The following is a 21,507-nucleotide window of genomic DNA, read 5'->3' on the forward strand; positions in this document are numbered from 1 at the left end:
AACGATGCACAAATGCCGTCAGCTTTAGGATGCCAATGCTGTACGAAGACAAAAACAACTCTTCAAAGCACTCCTTAGCCAAGGAAGCGGAGAGGCGGACTGACTTGTTTTCCGGTCAGCGGTGCCACCATCACTTTTCCCCGCCCCATGCCCTCGCCCACGCCTTCCCTAGGGCCACCCCCGGCCCCCGCAGCAGCCCCTTGTCGCCGTGTGCCCCTCGCAGCACCGCCGCAGCCGCGCTCCGCCAGATGCGCTCCCAACATCTGCCCGCGCCCGTCTGATGCAACCACAACATCACCACGTGGCCACGCGCAGCTGTTCCGCGCCGCCAGCCAATGGCAGGCGGTTCCGCCACTTCGGGGGGCGGGCCCCCTCGCCTGCTCCTCACTCCATAGGTCACCCCGCGCGTCCATCAGCGGCGAGCGAGCCAATGGGCGGCGGCACCGCCCGTGCGGCGGCGGAGCGGAGCCGGGCCGGGGCGGGCGCGGGGGCCGCAGCGGCCGAGGCGCCGCGCCCGCTCCATGGAGGCCGCGGCCGAGGCCCCGGGGGCGCCCGCGGCGCTCAGCTGCTTCTCCTACAACCAGGACTGCACGTAAGCGGGGCGGCCGCCGCGGGGCGGGGGGGACGGCGGCCGGGCCGGGCCGCGCCGGCCCCGCGGCCCGGAGCGGGGCGGGTCCCCACGGGGATGGCCCGGCAGAACCCCCCCTTCACCGCGCGCTCACGGGCTGGGGTCGGGCTGCTCCAGCCCGGCCGAGCGGCTGTCGGTGAGCGCCTCCGCAGCCCCGGGGGAGGCCGAGCGATCGCCGGGCTTTGCCTGCCCCGCAGCCCGGGCAGCGTCGGGGGACGGGCAGGGCAGCGGCGCTCCCGGGCTTTGTGTGCCGGGCGCTGTGTGGGCATTGGGAGGTGGCGGCGTTGCCCAGGGCCACCGGCACCCCCCGGAGGCTCCCGGTGAGCCGCTGCGCCAGAGCACCGCCCCAGCCCGGGATAAATTACAGCCGCGCTCCTCGCAGCCCTTCTGCTCCCGCTTAAGAACCGTTCCCAAGCGGGACAGCAGAAACCGCCCGGAGCAGCGAGCCGCACACGGATGTGGCAGTCGGAGCTCGGAGCCAGGATCGGCCCAGAGATAAGAATCAGAGATAGCGGCCTCACTCACACCTGGAAATGCCCTTTCCTTTGCATTGGTGTGCCCGAACAAAGGGTGCTTTGAGGGATGTGGATGTGCTGCTGACGTGAACCTGCTGGTCGCTGTCCCCATTGCTGTTATGGGCTGGCTGCTGGTTTAAGACCTAGGTCTTGCTGCTTACTGCATCAGGAACTGGGCAGAGACAGTGCTTGGCAATACTCTGCCCTTTAACAGTGAGAGCAGAGTTTCCCCAGCCTGTGTCAGTAGAGGTGGATCAGCCCCTGGCTGAGGAAACAGCCCCTTCTGTGACCCACAGCTCCTGTCTGCATCCTCCCAGGTAGATCTGCACCTGTTTGTTCCTCCAACAGCCACAGGGCTATAGGAGAGGAGGAGTTTCCTCTCTCAGAGGGATGCTTGCCTTCTGTAGGCTGCAGCAGGCTCAGATGGAGACCTGAATTCCTGAGTTTGTTACTCTGTATTATTTAGGTTGGAATCTGAAGTTGTGCCTTCACAGACCGCTGTGCCAGGAACTACTCATTTCCTCAATGTCAGGGTTTAACCCCAGCCAACTCCTCGCTCAGTGAGGTGGAAAGAGAACCAAAAGAATGAAAGTGAGAAAACTTACAGGCTGAGATAAAGACAGATTAATAATTAAAGCAAGAACCACACATGCAAGGAAAGCAGAACAAGGAATTCATTCCCCACTTCCCATGGCAGAGAGGGGCTCAGCCATCCCCAGGACAGCAGGGAGGACAAAAGCCACCACTCCAAATGTCCTCCCCTTCCTCCTCCTTTATCCCCAAGCCTGACACGGATGGCCTGGGATGTCCTTGGGGTCAGCTGTCCTGGTTGTGTCCCTTCCCAGCTCCTTGTGCCCCCCCAGCCTCCTCACTGGAGGGGTGAGGAGCAGAAAAAGCCTTGACTGTGCAAGCACAGCTCAACAATAACAAAAACACCCCCAGGTTATCATCCCTGTGTTCAGCACAAACCCCAAACACAGCCCTGTAGAAGCTAATATGGCAAAAAATCCCCATCCCAGTTAAAACCAGTACACCATCCCTGCAGGGACTCTTGCTGTCACCTGGAGGGTTTCAGCTCTGAGCCAGCAGGTTTTTGCTTTGTCTTTGCAGCTCCCTGGCCATTGGAACCACAACTGGATACAGACTTTTCTCCTTAAGTTCTGTGGAGCAGCTGGACCAGGTCCATGAAAGCAGTAAGTCTCCTGTTTTCCTGGGAGGAACATTGACCAGCAGCACCTTAAATTTGTGGGAGTCCTTCACCTTTGTTAGGGCCCAGTTCTTTTCCACTGCTGCCATGCTGACAGCAGCAGTCTGTGCTGCAGCCCAGCACTCAGAGGCAGTTTCCCACTAGAATGTTTCAGGTACATGAGCAGCAGCCCACAGGCTTCCAGCACAGCTGCTGGAGAACTCCCAGGCCTTTAATCCAGTGTGGTATTTACAAGCAAGATGTTTTTAACAGGTTTTCCATGTAGAGAAGGTCACTCCCAGCAGGCCTGCAGCTCTTAGCTGTGCTCACAGCAGCATGTAGCACACTCTGAGCAGCCCAAAACAAGCCTGGCCTCAAGGAGCAGGGACTCCAGCCTGCTGCTGGAGTACTGAGGATAACACTTCCCAGCTGGGTATGTTCATCACTGGATATGTTCTCAGTGGCTGCAAGAGGAGCCTCAGCAATCAGACACAGCTGTCTCATCTGGAGCAGGGTCCAGGCTCCTTCCCCAGAGCAGGCAAAGGGAAGCAGGTCCCTGCTGGTGACACACTCAGGGTGATGGGCTGAGGCACAGCCAGGCCCACATCACAGTTGTGGGGCAGCCTTTGTTCCTCCAGTGCAGCCCAGCCCAAGCTGAGCATCACTCAGGGCTGGGCAGGCTGGAAATTGCAGTCCCTGGGGATTTAGGTGCAGGGCCAGCAGCACCATTGCCTGGTGCCTTCTCCACACAGCAGGAGCCATCCCAAACACAGTCACTGCAGCCACTGTTTGCTTCCCCAGGGAGGCTGGGAAGAAACCAAACACCACACAAAAGAAACACCAAGCCACAGCCAGCTCCTGCCTCATATCCCCCAGAAACTCCCCTGACCAAAAGGAGGGAGCTCCTCCCTTAATATCCCCTTCCCAAGGATCTAGTGCAGCTGGAGGGCCTGAGGATTGGCTTCAGCTGGGCCCTGCCCAGGAGAGAGGCACAGCAGCACTGTCAAAGAGAGCTGGGTATGTTCATCCAGTGGATATATTCTCTGGTGCTTCAGTTCTGCCTTCAGGGGAAGGTTTTTTAACCCCTTCCTGCTCCAACCTAATTGCTTTGTGCCAGGCATGGGAAATTTCTCACAAAAATGATGTTGAACACCTTAGCACAGAGCCTCCCAACCCCATCCCCTCTCGAGCTGTCTTGTTGCTGCAGTGAAGCCCGGCTGAAGGCTCTGCCTTGCTCTCCTTGTGTGCCCAGATGAAATCCCAGATGTTTACATCGTGGAGCGTCTGTTCTCCAGCAGCCTTGTGGTCGTGGTCAGCCATGCCAAGCCACAGCAAATGAATGTCTACCACTTCAAGAAAGGGACAGAGATCTGCAACTACAGCTATTCCAGTAAAATCCTGTCCATCCGCCTGAACCGGCAGGTGAGAGGGGTTACCCACGCTCAGCCCACTCTGGCTCTCTGCTGCTTTTGCCCTTCCAGCTGGGAGCAGCCTGGGAGGTTTGCAGGGAGGTTTTTGAGTGGGATTGGAAGGGTGGGTGCCTGTCTTCTCCTCCCAGCCCCACATGAGAGGCCTCTGGCAGGAGCTGCAGGGCTGTGCTATCAGCTGCCCCCACTGTTTCCTTCAGGAAAATGAAGCCAAGGCCTTGTTTTGGTAGCAGTTACACAAAGGCTTTTTGTCATCTGCCTTCTTGCCTGTTCAGGACACAGCTCTGCCAAAAAAACACCTTTTCATGTTCCTCCCTCCCTTGGATTCCACATCCTGACTTCAGGCCCACCTCTGCCATCTTGGTTGAAAATGAGACCTTCAAAGTTGGTTACAAAAACTCAGGAGTAACTTATCTGTAACCCAGGAGTAACTTTTCCACACTTATCTGTGGATAAGGCAAAAAGCTGCTTTCCAAGTGCTGCCAGCAGCCTTGGTTTTGTTTTAAAGGTATAAAACCCACTCAGGCCACTTACAATGAGAATTTTAGAGTGTTTTTCTCTGATGTGACACAGCCTCATGCAGCCCTGAGTGCTTTTGGAGGATTTTAAGTCATCTTTTCTTTTTGTCCATAATTATTTTCCAAGTATATGCCCTAGGAAGGAGAGGACATTTTACAATGAAGAAATGAGCAGTCTGGGTAATTGTATATAATCAGCCTCTCCTCAGTTAGCAACAGTGAGACCTGCAGTGAGCTCTCTGGGCTGAGCTTCCAGTAAAGCTGTCTTTGACCAGGAGTTCCTGCTCTACAATTAAATCTGTCCTAAATTGATTTTTTTCACTTAAGCTTACAGTGAAACTGGCAAAAGAGAGACTTCCTTTGAATTGCAGATAGATGTGTGTGTATAAAAATAAACTGGGAGGTTCTGCTGAGCAGCTCTAGGAGATTGGTGTGAATAAAATACATTCAGCTACTCCCCTTGTGCTGTTGAAGGTGATACACACTCTCAGCCTTGAATCCACATTTCTTGCCTGCATTATAAGCTGGGATTCAAATCCTGGGCTGAGCTTATTTTCTGGCTGTGCCACATGCTCACCTGGAGGTATTTGGAGATGCTACAGATGTTCAGAAACAAAACCACAGTCAGTTAGGTTGGAAAAGACCAATAAAACCATCAAGTCCAACCATTCCCCAGCACTGCCAAGGCCACCACTAAACCCTGTTCCAGAGTGCCACATCCACACATCTTTAAAATCCCTCCAGGGATGGTGACCCCACCACTGCCCTGAACATGTTCAATGCTTAATAACCCTTTTCACCAAGAACTTTCTCCTCAAGTCCCTTCTAAACCTTCCCAATTTGGGTAGGTTGAAGAGGAATCATTATTTCAGTGTACATTCAGGAGTTAAACTGGTGCCCATCACATTCTGCATGTGACACTTGAACTCTCCTGAGCTTCTGTAGGAAAGCTGCACTCCCCTGGAAGTTCACAGAAGGACAAATCCCAGACAAGGCATTAACTCAGGGAAATGGTGACAAATTAACCAGGAACAGGTCTCAAACAAAAGGTGCATGTTTCAATCTGTTCTCTCTGTGAAAAAGTCCTCATTGTGCAAACAAGCAAACCCCTCTGTTGTTGTTGAGGGAATTCTTAGTTCTGAGCTCCATCATAACTCTGAATGTGTGAAGGTAAATCCTGATTTGTCTCAAAGTGGGGAATCAGGCTGTGCTCTGGGACTGCTGGGAAGCTGCTGGGTTTTCATTCACTTCTGAAACCCTGCTGAGCTCTTTGGAGAGGTTTGAGGTGTTTATCTGCCTGTGTCCAAACCCATTTCAGCCCCCAAACACAGCTCAGCTATCTGACCTGATCCATCCAAACTACAGAACGAGCTAGTGGGCAGTGACATTTTGGACAATTAGCAGTGCCTTGACCCCGTGTAGCAATCACAGCACCTTCTCTGAGGCTCTGTCTGTGTGCACAGTGAGCATAAACCCCATCCCAGTGCCCCTCACATGGCCACAGGGCTGCATGGAGGCCAGGAGGGATGAACCAGCCCTCTCCAGCTCCTGCTGGGCTTGTCCAGACCTCCTCTGCCTCTTCACATCCCAAACTTTCCTGGATTTTGTCCCTGTGGGTGCCAGCATCTCTGGCTGCTGCTTTGCCATCATCTGGAAACCTCCCTTCACCTGGACATCAAGAGCAGCCCGTTCTGGGAAAGCACATGGTGGCTTTGCCCAAATCAGCTGTATAAATATTCCTCTGCTTGCAAGTGGATGGCTCTTACTGTAGAAAAGGCAAAGTCTTCCTGGAAATGCAAAATGGCTCTGACACAGCCCCAGATGCTGTGGTTAGCAGGAATAGAAGTGGGAAACAGTTTGATCTGAGAGTAATGGTGGAGCAAGGCAGAGATTTTTAATGTGGGTGTTTCAAGTTAGTGACTAAGCTCCACATTTAGATACTAAATAAAGGGCCTCATTTCTGAAGAGGTGGAGGCTTCCTGGACATGGATTTGGGTGCTCCAGGATGGATGGGGTCTGGGCTTAGGCTTTTATTGGGATGTTTGTAGTGCTTCTGGACTCTTTGGCACTAAGGGAGGTGAAGCTGTGCACTTGCTGGACTTAGAAAGCTCGGCCCTTCAGCCAGACCCAAAGCCTGGTCCCAAAAAAAGCCTCAGTGCAAAAAGCCTCTGTGGTGACACAGAGCTGAGTGGTGACACAGAGCTGAGTGGCTGCAGAGGTGGTGGCCCAGGGCTAAGGTTACAGCATCAGGCTTCCCTTTGCCTTTCTGCCTCGCTTCCCCTTGCCTTGGCAGCTCCTCGTGGCTGGCTGGATGTTCCTGGCAGGGTCAGCAGAAGGGGTACCTGGACTTGGGAAATCCCAGCCCCTCAGCCAAGATGGTGCAAGGGTGACTGTCCCTGGGCAAATGTGTCACAGCTCTGTGTTTGTGCAGTTCTGCCGGGCGCAGAAAGCAGAGTGTTCCCTGCTGACACCAAATGGGAAAAACATTGATGTGCTGGGCAGGTGCATTAAGTTTAGCAGCAGTGGCAGGCCCAGCAGCTCCATTTGTGTCCCAAATCAGGAAGCAGTCAGGGCAAAGGGCCTGCATTCCCATCTGGGGGCACACTGACAAGCAGGATTGCAGCCTCTACTGCCAGGTCTTTGTGATCAAAAAGTAATTTGTTAAGAACTGCAGAGAAATTTGAGGGAGGGGTAGATGGCAGTCAAGGCCTGTGGTGGGGTGTAACCCTGGTGGGTTTTCCTGTTCCTGGCAGTGTGGAAGATGCAGAGGAGCAGAGAAGTCATGGTGTTTTGTCTTCTCTCTAAAGCAAGAGTGGATGCAAAAAGTCTCAAAACGAGAGTTGTACAAACCCAAATGTGAGAGGGGATGGAGAAGCAGGAGATCACATTTCTGTTCCATTTCAGTGTGTGTGGGAAATTCCTGTTGAGTGTGTCTGACAGCAGAAGTTTGGGTTTGGGAAGTGTGGGAGCAGCAGCCAGAGGCACTGCTGGTTCTGCTCATGTCCCCTGTGTCCTTGCAGAGGCTGGTGGTGTGCCTGGAAGAGTCCATCTACATCCATAACATCAAGGACATGAAGCTTCTGAAGACTATTATGGATACACCTCCCAACACAACAGGTGAGCATGGGAGAACTGTGTGAAAGGGGGCCTTGGAGAGCCACAGCTTTGTTAGAATTTAAGCCAGCCTGTGGCCTGTGCCACAGACTAACCCAGCTAACCCAGCATGGAGGCAGTCAGGCAGGCTTGGGAGAACCAGGGGATAAGCAGAGTTGGAAGGGACCCACAAGAATCACTGAATCCAACTCCTTGCCCTGCACAGCAGCATCCCAACATCCCACCCTGAGCCCAGAGCATTGCCAGACTCTCCTTGAGCTCTGTCAGGCCTGGGGCTGTGACCCAGCTCTGTCCTGAGCAAAACCCTGCCCTGTCTGGAGCAAACCCCTGCTCTGGCCAGAGCAGATGCGTCGAAGGAGAGCAGAGATGGGCAGAAGGGTCTGACTTCCCCTTGGGGTCAGCTCCCAAAGTGATCACTGGGGACAGAACACACAGCCAGGCACAGCCCCAGTCCCTGCCAGGGAGTTCCCAGGAGCTGCCACCTGCTGTTACTGCAAAGCCAAGGGGCAGGGCAGGTGGCTGCAGCACGGATCCTGTGGGTGTGGCACGGGGGAATCCGGCTTTCCTGCTGCTGGGAGAGGCTATTTTTAACAGCAGAGAGGGAAGCTTGGCAGGGTGCCCGTGGTGCTGTGCTGTCCTGCAGCATCCTTTCATGGCTGGGTGCTTGGGAAGCTGCTGATGTGCTCACGCTTGGCCTCGGGGCTTTCTAGGGATGCTCTGCCAGCAGCTCCCCTGACCTACTTCAGGTCTCACCAGATGGGCTCTGTGTGTGGATTAAACATGCTAAATGCTGCAAGTATAATTAAAGTTTAAAACCTTCCTGAGAAGGCCCAGCAGCAGGATGGGCAGGGATACCCAGGCCTGGAGCTGTTCTGCAGAGGGGCTGGAGGATCAGGTCATGGTTTAAGAGCAGCAGGGCAGGACTGGGATGCTGTAGATCACAGGCTTCATATGGGCTTAGTGTTTTAAACCCATTTTACTGCAGCAGCTGTCATTGAAATGAGCTGAGTGACAAGTCCCTGTCGTCCCTGTTGTCCCTGGGCCACCTGCTTTGGTCCCAAGCTTGACCCCAAGGACGGTGTGTCCAGTAGGTCAGGGCAGTCCAGCCACAGTGCTCTTTGTGCAGCTTGTTTAGCAGTGGGTATCTGTGCTGGGGGGTTTAGGAGCACATGGAAAATGTGCCACCCCACTAAAGTGTGTGCCCTGGGCACAGTGACAGCAGCACAGGCAGCACCAGGGTTTGCTGCAGCCACAGTGGCCAGTCACAGTAAGATCTCTGCCTGGTCCTGGCCAGCACCTGGCTCCTGATCCAGCCTCCTCCACGTAGGAGAGGAAAATGCCCACGGTGTCCAAGACAGTTGTTTTTCATATGATTCACATCAGGGGCAGGATTTGAACCAAGGAGGTCACAGTGCTTGGGGTGACTTGTGAGCTGTGGGGGCACATCTTGGGAGTGACTGCAGCTTTGGAAGCCACCTTGTGGCTCCCCCCAAGCCCTGAATGTGCCTGGACCTGCTGCCCTGAGGGCAAGGCCAGGCTTCCTGGACACAGTAGCATTTTTCCATGCTGCTTGAGGAAGCCACCTGTGACGTGGCATCCCAGAGGTGCCATCTGAGCAGTGCCAGCCTGCCTGAGCCCACCACTGCAGCACCAACCCTCACTGTGGCTGGGGGGCTGCTGCTGAGGGGAGAGGAGCATCTTCAGAGGCTGCCTGTGGCCCTGTGGTCCTTGTTCTTTGTGTGTCCCCGAGGTCAGCCCAGTACACTCACGTCTGTGTTTTCCCCTGGCCTGGTTTTCCGGCTGCTCTGCCGGCCAGAGGAGCAGAGGGAGCGGGTGACTCACGCCGGCTCAGAGCTCGCTTTGTTTAGCTCCAGCCTTCCCTGATCCTGTCTGAAAGGGCTCTGCTGATCCCCCCGTGCTGCCCGGGCCAGGGGATCACCATCCAGAGGGGGCAGGATGCTCATCACAGCAGCAGTCTCTGGGCTATCTTTGCCTTCCTCCCGTCCCTCCCTCCCTCCTTAATTGCCTTTTAATTGCCTGCCTTTGCTGCCTCACTCCTGGTGCCTCTCCCGGTGCTCCATTCCTGGATGATGTGCATGCCTCTGGATGGATGGGGAGCGGATCCCTGGGGCCTCTGGCCGATCCTGCAGCTCCTGGCTGCGCTGCACTCTCTTTGTTTGGTTATAAACAATGACCTAAAACGAGAGCTCCGGCCGATCCTTCCCTGCTGCTGCTGGGCCGGGGCCAGGGCCGTGTCCTGACACAGGGCTTGCACGGCACAGCACAGCACAGCACGTCCCATGTATGTGCTGTGTGTGACTGTCCTGCTGGCCCTTTCAGTCCCATCCCATCTACGTGCAGTGTGTGGCTGTCCTGCTGTCCCCTTCAGTCCCATCCCATCTACGTGCAGTGTGTGGCTGTCCTGCTGTCCCCTTCAGTCCCATCCCATCTACGTGCAGTGTGTGGCTGTCCTGCTGGCCCCTTTGGGGTGTCCCCGCTGCCTTTAACCCCGCAGCTTCCTCCACACGTGGGATTAGGTGGGACCCCCCCTGCAGGTCAGGAAGCTCAGCTCGTGCTGGGGCCTGGAGTCGGGTTTGGGAGGGCTGTGAGCACACGGATGTGGGGCAGGAGGCGAGCGAGGCACGTTTGGTGTGTGACAGGATTCACGGGGCTGCATCCTCAGCCAGCAGCGGGAAGGAGGCAGGAAGAGATGCTCTTTTCCGAGGTCACCTGGGGGACAGGCGGATGGATGTACCCGCACACATATCCATCCATCCCTGTCTCATCCTGTAATTCCTGCCCACTTTGAAAGGAGCATTTTGGAACTTTTGTGCTCGTGTTGGCAGAAAACCACATGGCTCTTATGGGAAGAATTCCCCCTGTGCTTGAGATTTCACTACGTTCAAGTTCCTTGTCCTCCGGAAACTCCCTGCACAGCTGGCGCATTTCCTTTGTCTTTCTCTGCTTCCCTTTTCCATTCAGAGCAGAAGGAAATGGCAGTGCCTTCAGCCAGGCTGCAGCGGAGTTGCACCCACACCAGGCTGCTCCTCTGAGCTTCCAGCCCGGCACCTGCACCCTGTGCACATCTGGACATGTCCAGATGTGGCTGGACAGGAGCGCTGTCAGCCCTCAGACCCACATTGGCTGTTTCATGCACCTATTCCTGCCTTAACCAGGGAGATAATGCAGGGGGAAGGCCCAGAGCGTGCTGAAAAGCCGGGTCTGCGTTCCCTGTGCTCAGGGAGGCTGGCAGGGCACAGCCGCCGTTCTGTCCCGTACCAGCAGATGTCCCCACGGCCGAGGTGTTCCCAGCGCCGGGGCCGAGCAGTCCCTGAAGGAGCCAGAGCCCGAACCCCCGCCGTGCCCCGTGCTGTCCTCCCCCAGTCACAGCCTCATCCGTGTCCCTGTCCCCCTGCCAGGTCTGTGTGCTCTCTCCATCAACCACGCCAACTCCTACTTGGCTTATCCCGGCAGCGCGACCAGCGGAGAGATCGCGCTTTACGACGGAAATACTTTGGTAAGTGCGAGCCTCAGCCTTTGGATACCGGCAGGGGCTGAAAACAAACAGAGCCACAGCAAAGCCAACGGGGCCCTTGGGAAGGATGAATAAATACACTCCACCGAGCTGGAGTGCGAGGGAATTGCCTGGCAGGCACATCTGGACGTGTCCCCCTTGCTCGGAGCACGCAGCTCTGAGATCAGGACGTGCATCTCCCAGCACAGGATATTCAGGGAAACGTGACCCACTGCCCTGCAGCCCGAGGCCGCTGCCAGGCTGACACTGGGGTTGCTGTGGGAGCGTCAGCAGCAGATCCTGTGGGAATGATGTGGCCGGCGTGGGTCAGGGGGGTTGGAGCTGCTCCAGGCACAGCACAGGACCTGGAGCAGCTTTGCCACACCGTGGGCTGGAAGGGATGCCTGGCCCAAAGTCACAAAGAGGGCAGAGTGTCCAAAGTCCCCTTAGGAAATCTGTCCCTGGCTGGATGCAGGGTCATGATTATCTGCTGTTTATGCCAAGGCTTTGAGTTACATAAGGCTGGTGGCTCCGTACGTGCAGCCAGAGCTGAGGATCTGCAGCAGGGGAGGAGCAGAGCAAAGGGAAAATGCTGCTGCTCCAAGAGGTGCTGCAAGGGCTGGGGCTCCCTGCAGGTACCAGGGTGGTGTCACTGCAGCAGGACTTGCTGTGCAGCACAGGGAGTTGCAGGGAAGCCTGCTCTCACCCCGACAGGGAAGGGCCAGGCTTTGGAGAGGGTACAGGAACAGTCCTGAGCCCTGGAGAGGCAGGGAGCTGAGGTTCTCTGCCCCTGAGGTTAGTGTCCTGTAATCCCAATGGCTGTAATAGCTGGGGAATGAACTCAAGGCAGGGCAGAGATAAAGTGCTGAGGATGTTGAAGGGATACCTTCAGCACATGATGATCCCATGAATCCATATCAGCAGGTGTGGATAGGCTGCAAGGCAGGAACGCCCTGCCCTCACACAGTCCAAGGACCAGCGTGTCCCTTTGCCCACACAGTCCAAGGACCATTGTGTGCCTTTGCTCTCACGTTCCCTTGTGCCCTACAGAAAACAGCCTGCAGCATTCCTGCCCACGATGGGCCTCTGGCTGCTCTCACCTTCAACTCCACCGGCTCCAAGTTGGCCAGTGCTTCTGAAAAAGTGAGTGAGTGTGCCTGCAAGTTACCCTCCCTCTGCCCAGGGCTGCATCAGCACCCCTGAGCTGCCCCTTCTTAATCACAGCCAGCACAGAAGGGCCACTGACTGGTCAGTGTACGGGATCAGATTGAGCCCAGCTGGCAAACAGGAGGAGCCTTTGCACATCCTGAGTTTCCTGGGTGTGTCAGGGAAAGGGCTCGGGCTCCTTGGCCTGCTCCTACGTGGTATTTCCATTTGCATTTTTTGCAGGGCACAGTCATTCGTGTATTTTCCATTCCTGGGGGGCAAAAACTCTATGAATTCCGGCGAGGGATGAAAAGGTCAGTTCATTCTTCTGGCAGTGACAAGTACACAGAGGGCTCCCGGAGCCAAAGTGTAAACACAGGGACACAGGGCAGCGTCAGATCCTGGTGGCTTTGGCATCTTTTGCAGAAGGAAAACAAGAGCAAACGTATCAGCTGGAAATGTCACTGTGCCAGGCTGTGCCCAGCTCATTGATTCCTTCCAGTGTGTCACAGAACAGGGCGATGGCAGGGAACAGATGTGGAGTCACTCCATTTAATCTGTCCTTTCTTTTTTCTGATTTGAAATAATGAAGTCCCCAAGATTGTCAGAGACCTCATTCTTGCTGAACCTGTGCAGGAGATGCTGTTTGTATCGCACTGTTCAGCACTTTGGATATCCTCCCTGGTCTCTGCAGCACCAGAAGCTGCAGTGAGGCTGGCACAGATGTTCCCTCCACAGGCAGCTCTGTGAGCAAGGACATTTCCACCTCTCTGGCTGTTTGTCACTAGCTTGGGGCTACCCCCAGCCCTGCTGAGCAAAGGGATTAGGGAATGGCTCATCAGTGAGCCCACAGGCTCAGCAGCAGCTGTACAGGGTGATCCTCACCATGGATGGGTCTCCTTCCTCCCCATGCCCTCCTCTGTGAGCCAAACCCAGCAGTTGCCCTTGAATGGGTTGCTGTGGGAGTGACCAGTGCTGTCCTTGGCTCTAGGTATGTGAACATCAGCTCCCTGGTGTTCAGCATGGATTCCCAGTTCCTCTGTGCTTCCAGCAACACGGAGACCGTGCACATCTTCAAACTGGAGCATCTCACAGACAGGTGAGGGGTTAGCCTGATTTAACCTGACTGCCCCAGGGCTGTGTCTGCTTCAAAGGTCTGTGTTTACACAGCTGCTCTCCATGTCCTCACCATGTACTCTCCATGAGCAGTTCCAGGTGCACAGTGTCTTTGTGTCCTGAGGGACTCACTCTTTGGAAAGCCACACACCCCTGCTGTCAGCCTCTCCAGGCCTCTCTGCTTTATTAGGTGCCACTGTCCCCTGTGATCTCCAGCCAGGCTGGTGCACAATGTAAAGGTGCTCCAGAAAACCCTTCACCCGTGTGAGATCAGGTCTGTTCCTGACCTTCTGTCATGCTAATCATGCTAACCCCACTGACCCTGCTTTGTAACCCCCTCAGCCGACCAGAGGAGCCTCCAACCTGGAGTGGTTACATGGGAAAGATGTTCCAGGCTGCTACCAACTACCTCCCTGCCCAGGTGTCAGGCATGATGAGCCAGGACCGAGCCTTTGCCACCGTCCGGCTGAACATCTCCGGGCAGAGGAACATCTGTGCCCTGTCCACGTACGTACTGACCCTGCTGAGCCCTGGCCAGGCCAGCCTGAGCTCATCCCCCTGCCTGCAGAGCAGTGCTGTGGGTGCTGCTGTGTCTGTGTGGGGGAGGTTTTTGGCCTCAGGATGCTTTTCCCACCAGGATTCAGAAACTGCCTCGGCTGCTGGTGACGACGTCGGATGGACATCTCTACATCTATAACCTGGACCCCCAGGATGGAGGGGAGTGTGTCCTAATTAAAAATCACAGGTAACTCTACCTCCACTCACACCTCATACAGAAGCTGATATTTTAAGAAATGAAGGGAAATCTCACCTGGCAGCACAAAATGGAGCTGTAGGAGCAAGAAAGTTAGAACTGAGTTTGTGATTGGAGCTACCTGATCTGACAGGCGTGGCTGGGAAGCACATCAGCAGGCAGGGACACAGGGCTTCTTGCAGGAGAAACCTGAGACATCTCAGATGCCATGGCAGTGTGGGACATCCCAGCTTAGACTGGGCAGGCTGTGCTTTAGGAGATGCCCCAGCAGCAGAGCTCTGACTATCGTGATGGCAGGAGGGCAGAGCACCATCTCCAGCTTGCAGTGGGTGCTGGAAAGCTGACTGGGGGTAGGATGGTGTGTAGTGACACTGTGAGCTTCTCTGAACAAAGCCCAGTGCCAAAGCAGAGGAATTTCTTCATGGAAGGGGTTGTTAAGCATTGGAAGGGGCTGCCCAGGGAGGTGGCGGGGTCACCATTCCTGGAGTTGTTCAAGGAGTGAGTGGATGTGGCCCTCAGTGCTCTGCTCTGGTGACAGGCTGGTGGTGATCAGTCAAAGGTTGGGCTCGATGATCTCAGAGGTCTTTTCCAACTGAAATCACTCTGGGATTCTGTGAAAACAGAGCCTCCCCCGCCGCTCTTCAGGCCATATGCAAATCCCATTAAGCACGTAACCCCCCCGCACACATCTGGGCTGCTTGGCTCCAGATGTGAAGCCTTTGGGGTGGGGTGAGATGTAACATGTGCTCCAGGCCGGGAGGTGGCTGCCAGCCAGGAAAGTGCCAGCAGCTTTTGGAAAAGCCACAAAACAAAAGCACTTCAAAGCTGCGCTGTCCAGCGCGCGCCGCCCGCAGCCCCCAGCCTTGTCATGTGGGCTCCTCTGAGCATCAGAGGGCTGAAAAGGGCCCTTGGGTCATGAGTTACATTACATCATACGATATCTCTGCTCAAACTCCGTCCTAAACTAGCCAGGGCTGCTTTTCCCATCTAGTCTGCTCCTGTTGGAAGCCCTTCGGAGCCCCCTCTGTGATTAGAAACACTGTTTGCCTTTGTAACCTAAAGCTTTTGTGGTCAGTCTGTTCCCTTCTGTTCCCGTGCCAGCATTGTCCTCCAGCTGAAGTGGTGCTTCCCCTATCTCCTTCTTCACCCCCTGCTTTCCTTGTGGAGCACAATGCTCCCCTGTCCACAGCACTGCTGGGGCTGCTGCATGCAGTGATGGGGATGGGTGATGTGCTTCGAGGAGATGTGGATGCATGGGCTTGTCTTAGCTGGAGCTGGGGAGGAACAGCCAGGATCAGAACTAACTCTTCTCCTATCTCTTCATCTGTACAATTAGTCTGCTTGGCTCAGGAAAGATGGAGGAGAACAAAGAAAACGACCTTCAGCCTCCAGTACCTCAATCCTATGCAGCAACTGTAGCCAGACAAAGTACAGTGCCTTCAACTTCGACCATGCCAGGTGAGCACCACATGTGCCCTTGCTCAGGCAGAAGCCACAAAACCACCTGGGGCAAAGTGGAAAGTATCCCACATTCCAAGGGCTCATCCAGGATCAGCACAGGTGCACTGCACTCTGGGGCAGCAGGACTTTGGAATTCACTGGGTTCATCCCCTGCCACAAAAACAGGGCACGAGTTTCTGCTCTGCTTCCTGTGCCAGCCCTGCTCCCTGTGCCACAGACAGGCCCAGGGCAGAGCAGGAACCACTCTTTGGCAGGCAGCAGCTGCTGCCAGGTGGTTTCCAGGAGTTGTAACCATGGGTGTAGGAGTCAGGGCTCGCTGTTTTTGTGTCAGTCACTGACACAGTCAGTCACTGGTTTTGTGGTGAGATTGCCACGGAGTCTCTGAAACTGGTACACCTTGCACTAAACTGCTGCAGGAAAAGACTGGGTGACTGTCTCATTATATTCCACATCCAAAATCAGATCTTGCTCTGAAATTGGTGCTTAGGTTCATGGCAGGAGGAGGAAAGCTGCTGCCACAGGAGTTGGCCATGTAGTTCATCCATAATCCATAGTATCCATGGAGACACCTTCCTCTTCCTCAGTCCATGAAGCCAGAGGAAGCAGCTCAGTGCTGAAGAGGTGGTAACAGTGTCTGCTGCTTGTGTGCAGCCTCCTCCCATTCCTTCCTGCAGTAACCCTTGGTGTTTTCCCCTGCCAGGTTACTCGGAGGACGGCGGAGCCCTGCGGGGGGAGGTTATCCCAGAGCACGAGTTTGCAACTGGACCGGTCTGCCTGGATGATGAGAATGAGTTTCCTCCTGTGAGCATTCGGGACCCCTAAACCTGCAGTGCAGCCCTCATGCTGAGAAGGAAGTAGTAACCTCTCCCAGAAGAGATTCCATGCCCCCCTCCTTGTCCCAGCTCACTGGGAAGCCTAAAATAACTGGATGGGTTCTAGGGACAGTGCCAGGAAAATGACACCTCCACTAAGCAGCAGCTGGGGATGGGGCAAAAGTCATCAAACCTAAGCAGAGATAGATCTGAACAAACTTGCTGAATGGTGTTCAGATCCACACCTAACCTTTGTGCCTTGAGCAGATTTCTAATATTACCAGGAATAGTTTTAATTGGAACAATTTAGAAATAAAAACTTCATACCCCGTTGCATTTTCAGTCAGTTGTGTTAGTTCATGGAATGCAACTGGAACATACCTGAACCACACCAGTCTCTTCATTTCCAAGGTAACTGAGAAGGAAACTCCTTTTCCAAGTACAAAGATGAAAGGAATAACAGAGTTTTAAACCATTTTATGATTTTTATGTGGCACTTTCTCAGTTACCATTGGAAGGAGCTAGTGGATTTTTCAATCTGACTTCAGCCTGGCAGTGTCTTTCTGGCTCCTTTTCCTATTCCACACTCATTAATTAAGTATCTAACCCCTAATTGGACAAATGTTGGTCTGTGCTATGATCTGGTTGTAATCAGCGGTGTCTTCATAGCAGTAATGCAGCAGAATACTGTAATGGATTTCAGGTTGCTTTGGCAGGCTTTTGGAATTCCTTACTTCATTTTTACATATCCTGCTGTTGGAGTTTTGCCTGAAAAGGAGGAAGTACAAACCTTATTCCAGGATTCATTCCATGTGCTGAGCTGACCTCTGTGAGGCACCTTCCTCTGAGCTGAGGCAAAGTGTTACTTAGATAAAAGGAGGCTGGCTCATGACACCCTTTGAGCCAGCACCACCTAAACCCAGCTCAACTCACACAACCCTCAGATTATTTCTTTCCTTACCTGCACCATTCCCTGCTGCAAACTGGGAGCAGGAATTTCCCACTTGTCCAACTCCATTGCTCAAGAAGGATATCTAAAATGTCTCCCTCGCTGTGCCCACAGAGAAGGTGATGGCCCAGGCCCCTGGAAGGAGCAGCAGGGACAGAGAGAAATCCTTTGTTTCCTTCTGCTAAACCTGCTCTTGAACTCATGGTTTGGGGACAAGCAAATGCCAGCAGGCAGGGATCACGCTGCTCCTGAATGAGGCTTCCTGCTGGGACTGTGCTGGATGAAAGCAGCCCCAAACCCCTGCTGTAGCACAGCAGGTGCTTTCTGAAATGAACTTTGATCCCTCCAAATCCTGTCATTAACCTGACAGAGCGGTGACATGTGTATTGTTAGGGAGGAGGTGGTGTGGGAAGGGAAGGTGCTTTCCAAAAATACTCCCTGATAACGGTGCCTGAGCAAATGGAGCTTCCAGATCAAGCCCCCGCTCCTGGGTTTGGGGTTTGCCCTCGCAGTGGGAGCACTCAGGATGTTTGGATGCTCTGGATTTCACTGAACTTGGCTGTTTTCTCAGCACTTGAGATCTCCAGTCTCAGTGAAGGGGGTTTCAGGCATCGGTCACTCCTGTGCAGAGGAGGAGGGGGAGAAAACCTGACCTTATCCAACAAAAATGTTTTGACAGCGTTCGGCTTTGCGGAAACATGGGAAGGGTTTTGTTTGTTTTCCAGTGTGCAACAAAAAGACTTTTCAAAACCTCAAAACTTGTGACAAAATGGAATATTCACCCGCAGCCCACGGTATGGCTTTGAACTCAGACATGGTTCTGGAGAAACAGCAGTGCTCAAACCCCAGAGTTTCTCCCCATTTTGAAACCTCTTGTCTTCCCTTGACCTCAAGCAAGACTTCAGAGGCTCAGCTGTTAAAGACTGAGGAAAACCAGCTTCAGCCTGACATAAAATCTGTCAAACACTGCCTTTTCTTTAAGTGGAAGGAGGGACAGATCAGAGAGGAGATGAGGAGCCCAAGGAGGACTCATAAAAAGTGGCCTCACAAGAGGGAACGTGGATGCTGCTGCTGCTGGTGCCAGGATTGCAGAAGGAGGTTAAACCAGTTCAGTGACAATCCCTGCATGGATGGGGTGGATTAAGCACTCCCAAGTCACTGCTGCTCTTGGGCAGGAAGGACTCAGGTGTTACTGAGGGGGACAGGGGGCTGGAGCCATGGGTGCTGTGCTGGTTGTGCAGGGAGGAGGCTGCACAGCTCTCACCCTGCAGGATCAGAAGATTTTACAGGGTGCAAAGAGCAAAGCCACCTCTGGCTGCAAAACTCTGGCAATTTGGGCTGTTTTCTGCTCACCTGCCCGAGCAGCCACCCCTGTTCTGTGGGTGTAGCAGGGAGTGAGGTTTCCAGTGGTGCAGGGAGCTGCTGGGATGTGTTTTGGGCCAGGCAGGGCACTGCAGTGGTGCTGTGAGGTTTGGCAAAATAAATCCTACAGGATTCTGCAAGTGTGTGCAGCTGGGGAGTGCAACCAGGGGATCTGCCCAAAACTCCTGGGATTCACTAGGAAGGATGGTTTCTTCCAGCAGGTTGCTCAGTGCTTTCCAGGCAGAGGTGATCCATCCTGCATTTGGCTGCAGGGCCCAGAGGTGAAGGTTTTATCAGGAGAGTCATTTCATTAAGTCAAGGGAGACTGCAATCAAAGGCAGCTTCCCCTCACTGATACTCCATCATTCTTAAAAACCATCTCCTTCCCATCAGTTTTTGGAGGCTCCAAAACAGTTTGGGCACTTTCCTGTGCTGCCAAAGGATGCTGCTGCCTGTTGGAGGGAAAAAATCCAGGGGGAATCTACAACAGGGCAGAAATCATGGGGTCCACACACCTCTCTGCTGCTCCAGACCACAGATCTTGATGCAACAAACCAGGCTGCAGATACATCTCTGGCTCTGTGGAAGCAGTATTGGCCCAGATTTCTCCTGGCTGGATGGTGTTTCCCTCATTCTGTTGCATGGATATGGACACTTAATTATTTTAAGTGATTATTTTTTAACAGCTGGCTGGTAGCAGAGGAAAGGCCACAGACTTTCCACTGAGGCTCTACTTAAAATTAGGTGTCATAGGGGATGAGGGAGCTTGGCAGAACCTGGCTCCTGCCCTTGTAGCTCAGAGTGGCATTTTGGGCAGCTGGGGCTTGCAGGATTAAGCTCAGCTTATCAGTACATTATCTGAGGTCCCTTGGGAGCTGTGCCATCCAGTGTCAATGCTTGTGCCTGGAGACCTGGCCAGTGATGGTCCTGCAGCTCGTGGAGAGACAGGCCTGGGAGGAGGGGCTGGCAGAGCCCCTCTGCAGCAGGGGCTGTGGGGTTCACATCCCTCCCAGGGCACGCCTGGCAAGGCTGGAGCTGGGCCAGGTCTGTGCCAGGCTGCCCACGCCTCATCAGGAGCAGGGGCACGTTTCCCCCAGGATCTCTATGGCAGGAGTAGCTGATGGCAGGTGAATCAGGGTCTGCTGCTGCCTGTTCTTCTCTGCTCCTGCTTTACTCTTTCACTCAGAGGCTTTGCTGGTGTTTAGGCTGGGCTTTCCCTCCCCTACTACTGTCTGACATGTTGGAGTTGAACTCTGGGATCCAGCCAGAGACCCCAGAGCAACGCAGGGATGCCCAGCACAAACCTTTCCCTCCAGCCACTCCAGAGCTGAGCTTTTTGGGAGCACTTAGTGAGGCAAATGCACTTCACCCCCAGGACCTGCACTCCCCAAAGCCTGGCTCTGCTGAGCCCAGTGCCAGCCAGAGGCCAGACCCGCTTATCACTGATCCAGATGGTTCCTGTTCCCAGGACTGTAAATTTGGGGAGGGGGAGAGCAAATAAATAAACCTCTCCCCAATCTGCCTTTGAATGGAAAGTAAAACACTGCGGGACATCCCTCCCCCTGCTCCTCCCATGTGCGTAAAACCAACTGGAAAAGCTCCCTGGTGCTGGGAAAAGTAAGGCCCTTGTGTTTTGATTTTGGTAGATAATCTTGTGCCGTGGAGGTCAGCCGGGCAAGGCGAAGAGGTCGTGAGGAGAAGCAAAACAGCCACGCTTAGGACAGCTGCTGGGAGGTGCTCTGGAAAAGCCAGGAGTTTCGAAGAACAGATCTGTGAGTCCCCGAGATGAGAAAAAAGAAATATAAATTAAGGTTGGGCCAGAGTTTTTCCTCTGTGTAAGTGAACACCTGGCCCTGTTAGGCCCTGTTTTAATTTGTGTCTGGGTGGGGTGTCAATGTACTGTATGCACATGGCTCTATTTAACAAACTCTATGTTAGAACCACAGTGTAAATGCTAATTTAATCAGATTTGTATGTAACCAGAATTTTATATACCCATTTGTCCCTTTTCTAATTTATGCTGTTTTATGTGTATAAATGTACTTATAGGAAGAGATATTAAACTTATGTCTTTGTACAGTATATACAGACTATTTTAACCCAGGCAAAGTATTTTTGCAGTGATATTAGAGAAGATGCCATTTGCTATGTTGAAAGACAGAATAAAGTCACAGTCTGTCCCTGGCAGCTCCTGCTGTTCTTTTTGGGGCCCTAAAGGTGTCAGTCTGGATTAAGTTTGGGGAGTAGGAGGGGTTTTGGGGGCTGGGGTGAGGGCAGCACACCTGGGTGAGTCCACACAAGTCCTCTCACAGCCAAAGAAAGATCTGGGTGTGTAAATCAGAATCCAGAATGGTTTCAGAGCACCCTCACTCAGCTGCTGAGAAATCCCAGTGGTTTCTCAGGTTTCAGTTGCACCTTCATTTCTGCCTTTGCAGCTCCCCAGGCCTTTGGCCCCACAGGAGCTGTTCCACTCTGTCTGTGCCTGCATTGGGATCAGCAGCAGCAGCTCCTCTGCCTGGAGCCCTCCTCTGCTGGGACACCCCAGGGCAGGGACCTCTCTCTCCCTGACCTCCCTAAACCCCACAGTTACACCCTTCTCCTTGCTCTGAGCTGCTGGGGAGCAACCCCAGTTCTCTCCCTGCCACCTCCAGGGAACAGCCTCTCCCAAACCCTTGGATGTCCCAGCACAGTCCTGCGCTCCAGCATGGCAGGACAGGCTCAGCATCCTCCCATGTGGATGGCAGCCCTCAGGGACAGCCCAGGACCCCCTTCCTTCCTTCCTTCCACAGCCAGCTGGGTCTTGCCATGACCCCTCTAAAGAACCTCAGCAGGCAGCTGAGGGGCAGGTGCTCTGTTCCCAGAGCACTCTCCTTGTGCCAGCCAGGAATTTTCCCTCTGCAGCCACCAAACTTGCAGGGTGTGTGCAGCAGAAGGGCTGATTGCCCATCCTCCCCTGCCTTGTGCTCCCACAGCTGCTCCTGTAAGGTTTCTGTTTAGAGGAAAAC

General features: G+C 54.1%; 1 protein-coding gene across 2 annotated transcripts; it reads left to right on the plus strand.

Annotated features, from left to right (window-relative positions):
• Positions 1–458: 458 nt before the first annotated feature.
• WIPI1 (WD repeat domain, phosphoinositide interacting 1) lies at positions 459–20,959 on the plus strand. 2 transcript variants are annotated; one of them, XM_084218280.1, is made up of 13 exons: positions 459–592; positions 2,254–2,336; positions 3,582–3,751; positions 7,295–7,391; positions 10,808–10,905; positions 11,953–12,045; positions 12,292–12,362; positions 13,040–13,147; positions 13,507–13,671; positions 13,802–13,909; positions 15,255–15,376; positions 16,080–16,180; positions 20,149–20,959. In XM_084218280.1, the coding sequence occupies exons 1-13, from the start codon at positions 522–524 to the stop codon at positions 20,194–20,196; spliced, it is 1,335 nt and encodes a 444-aa protein (XP_084074406.1). In that variant the 5' UTR covers positions 459–521; the 3' UTR covers positions 20,197–20,959. The 2 variants fall into 2 exon arrangements, with proteins under 2 accessions (XP_084074406.1, XP_084074405.1); XM_084218279.1 differs by lacking the exon at positions 20,149–20,959 and adding an exon at positions 17,866–18,081.
• Positions 20,960–21,507: the final 548 nt, after the last annotated feature.

This window comes from Fringilla coelebs (assembly GCF_963513975.1).
Source record: "Fringilla coelebs genome assembly, chromosome: 19".
Classification (NCBI taxonomy): Eukaryota; Metazoa; Chordata; class Aves; order Passeriformes; family Fringillidae; genus Fringilla; species Fringilla coelebs.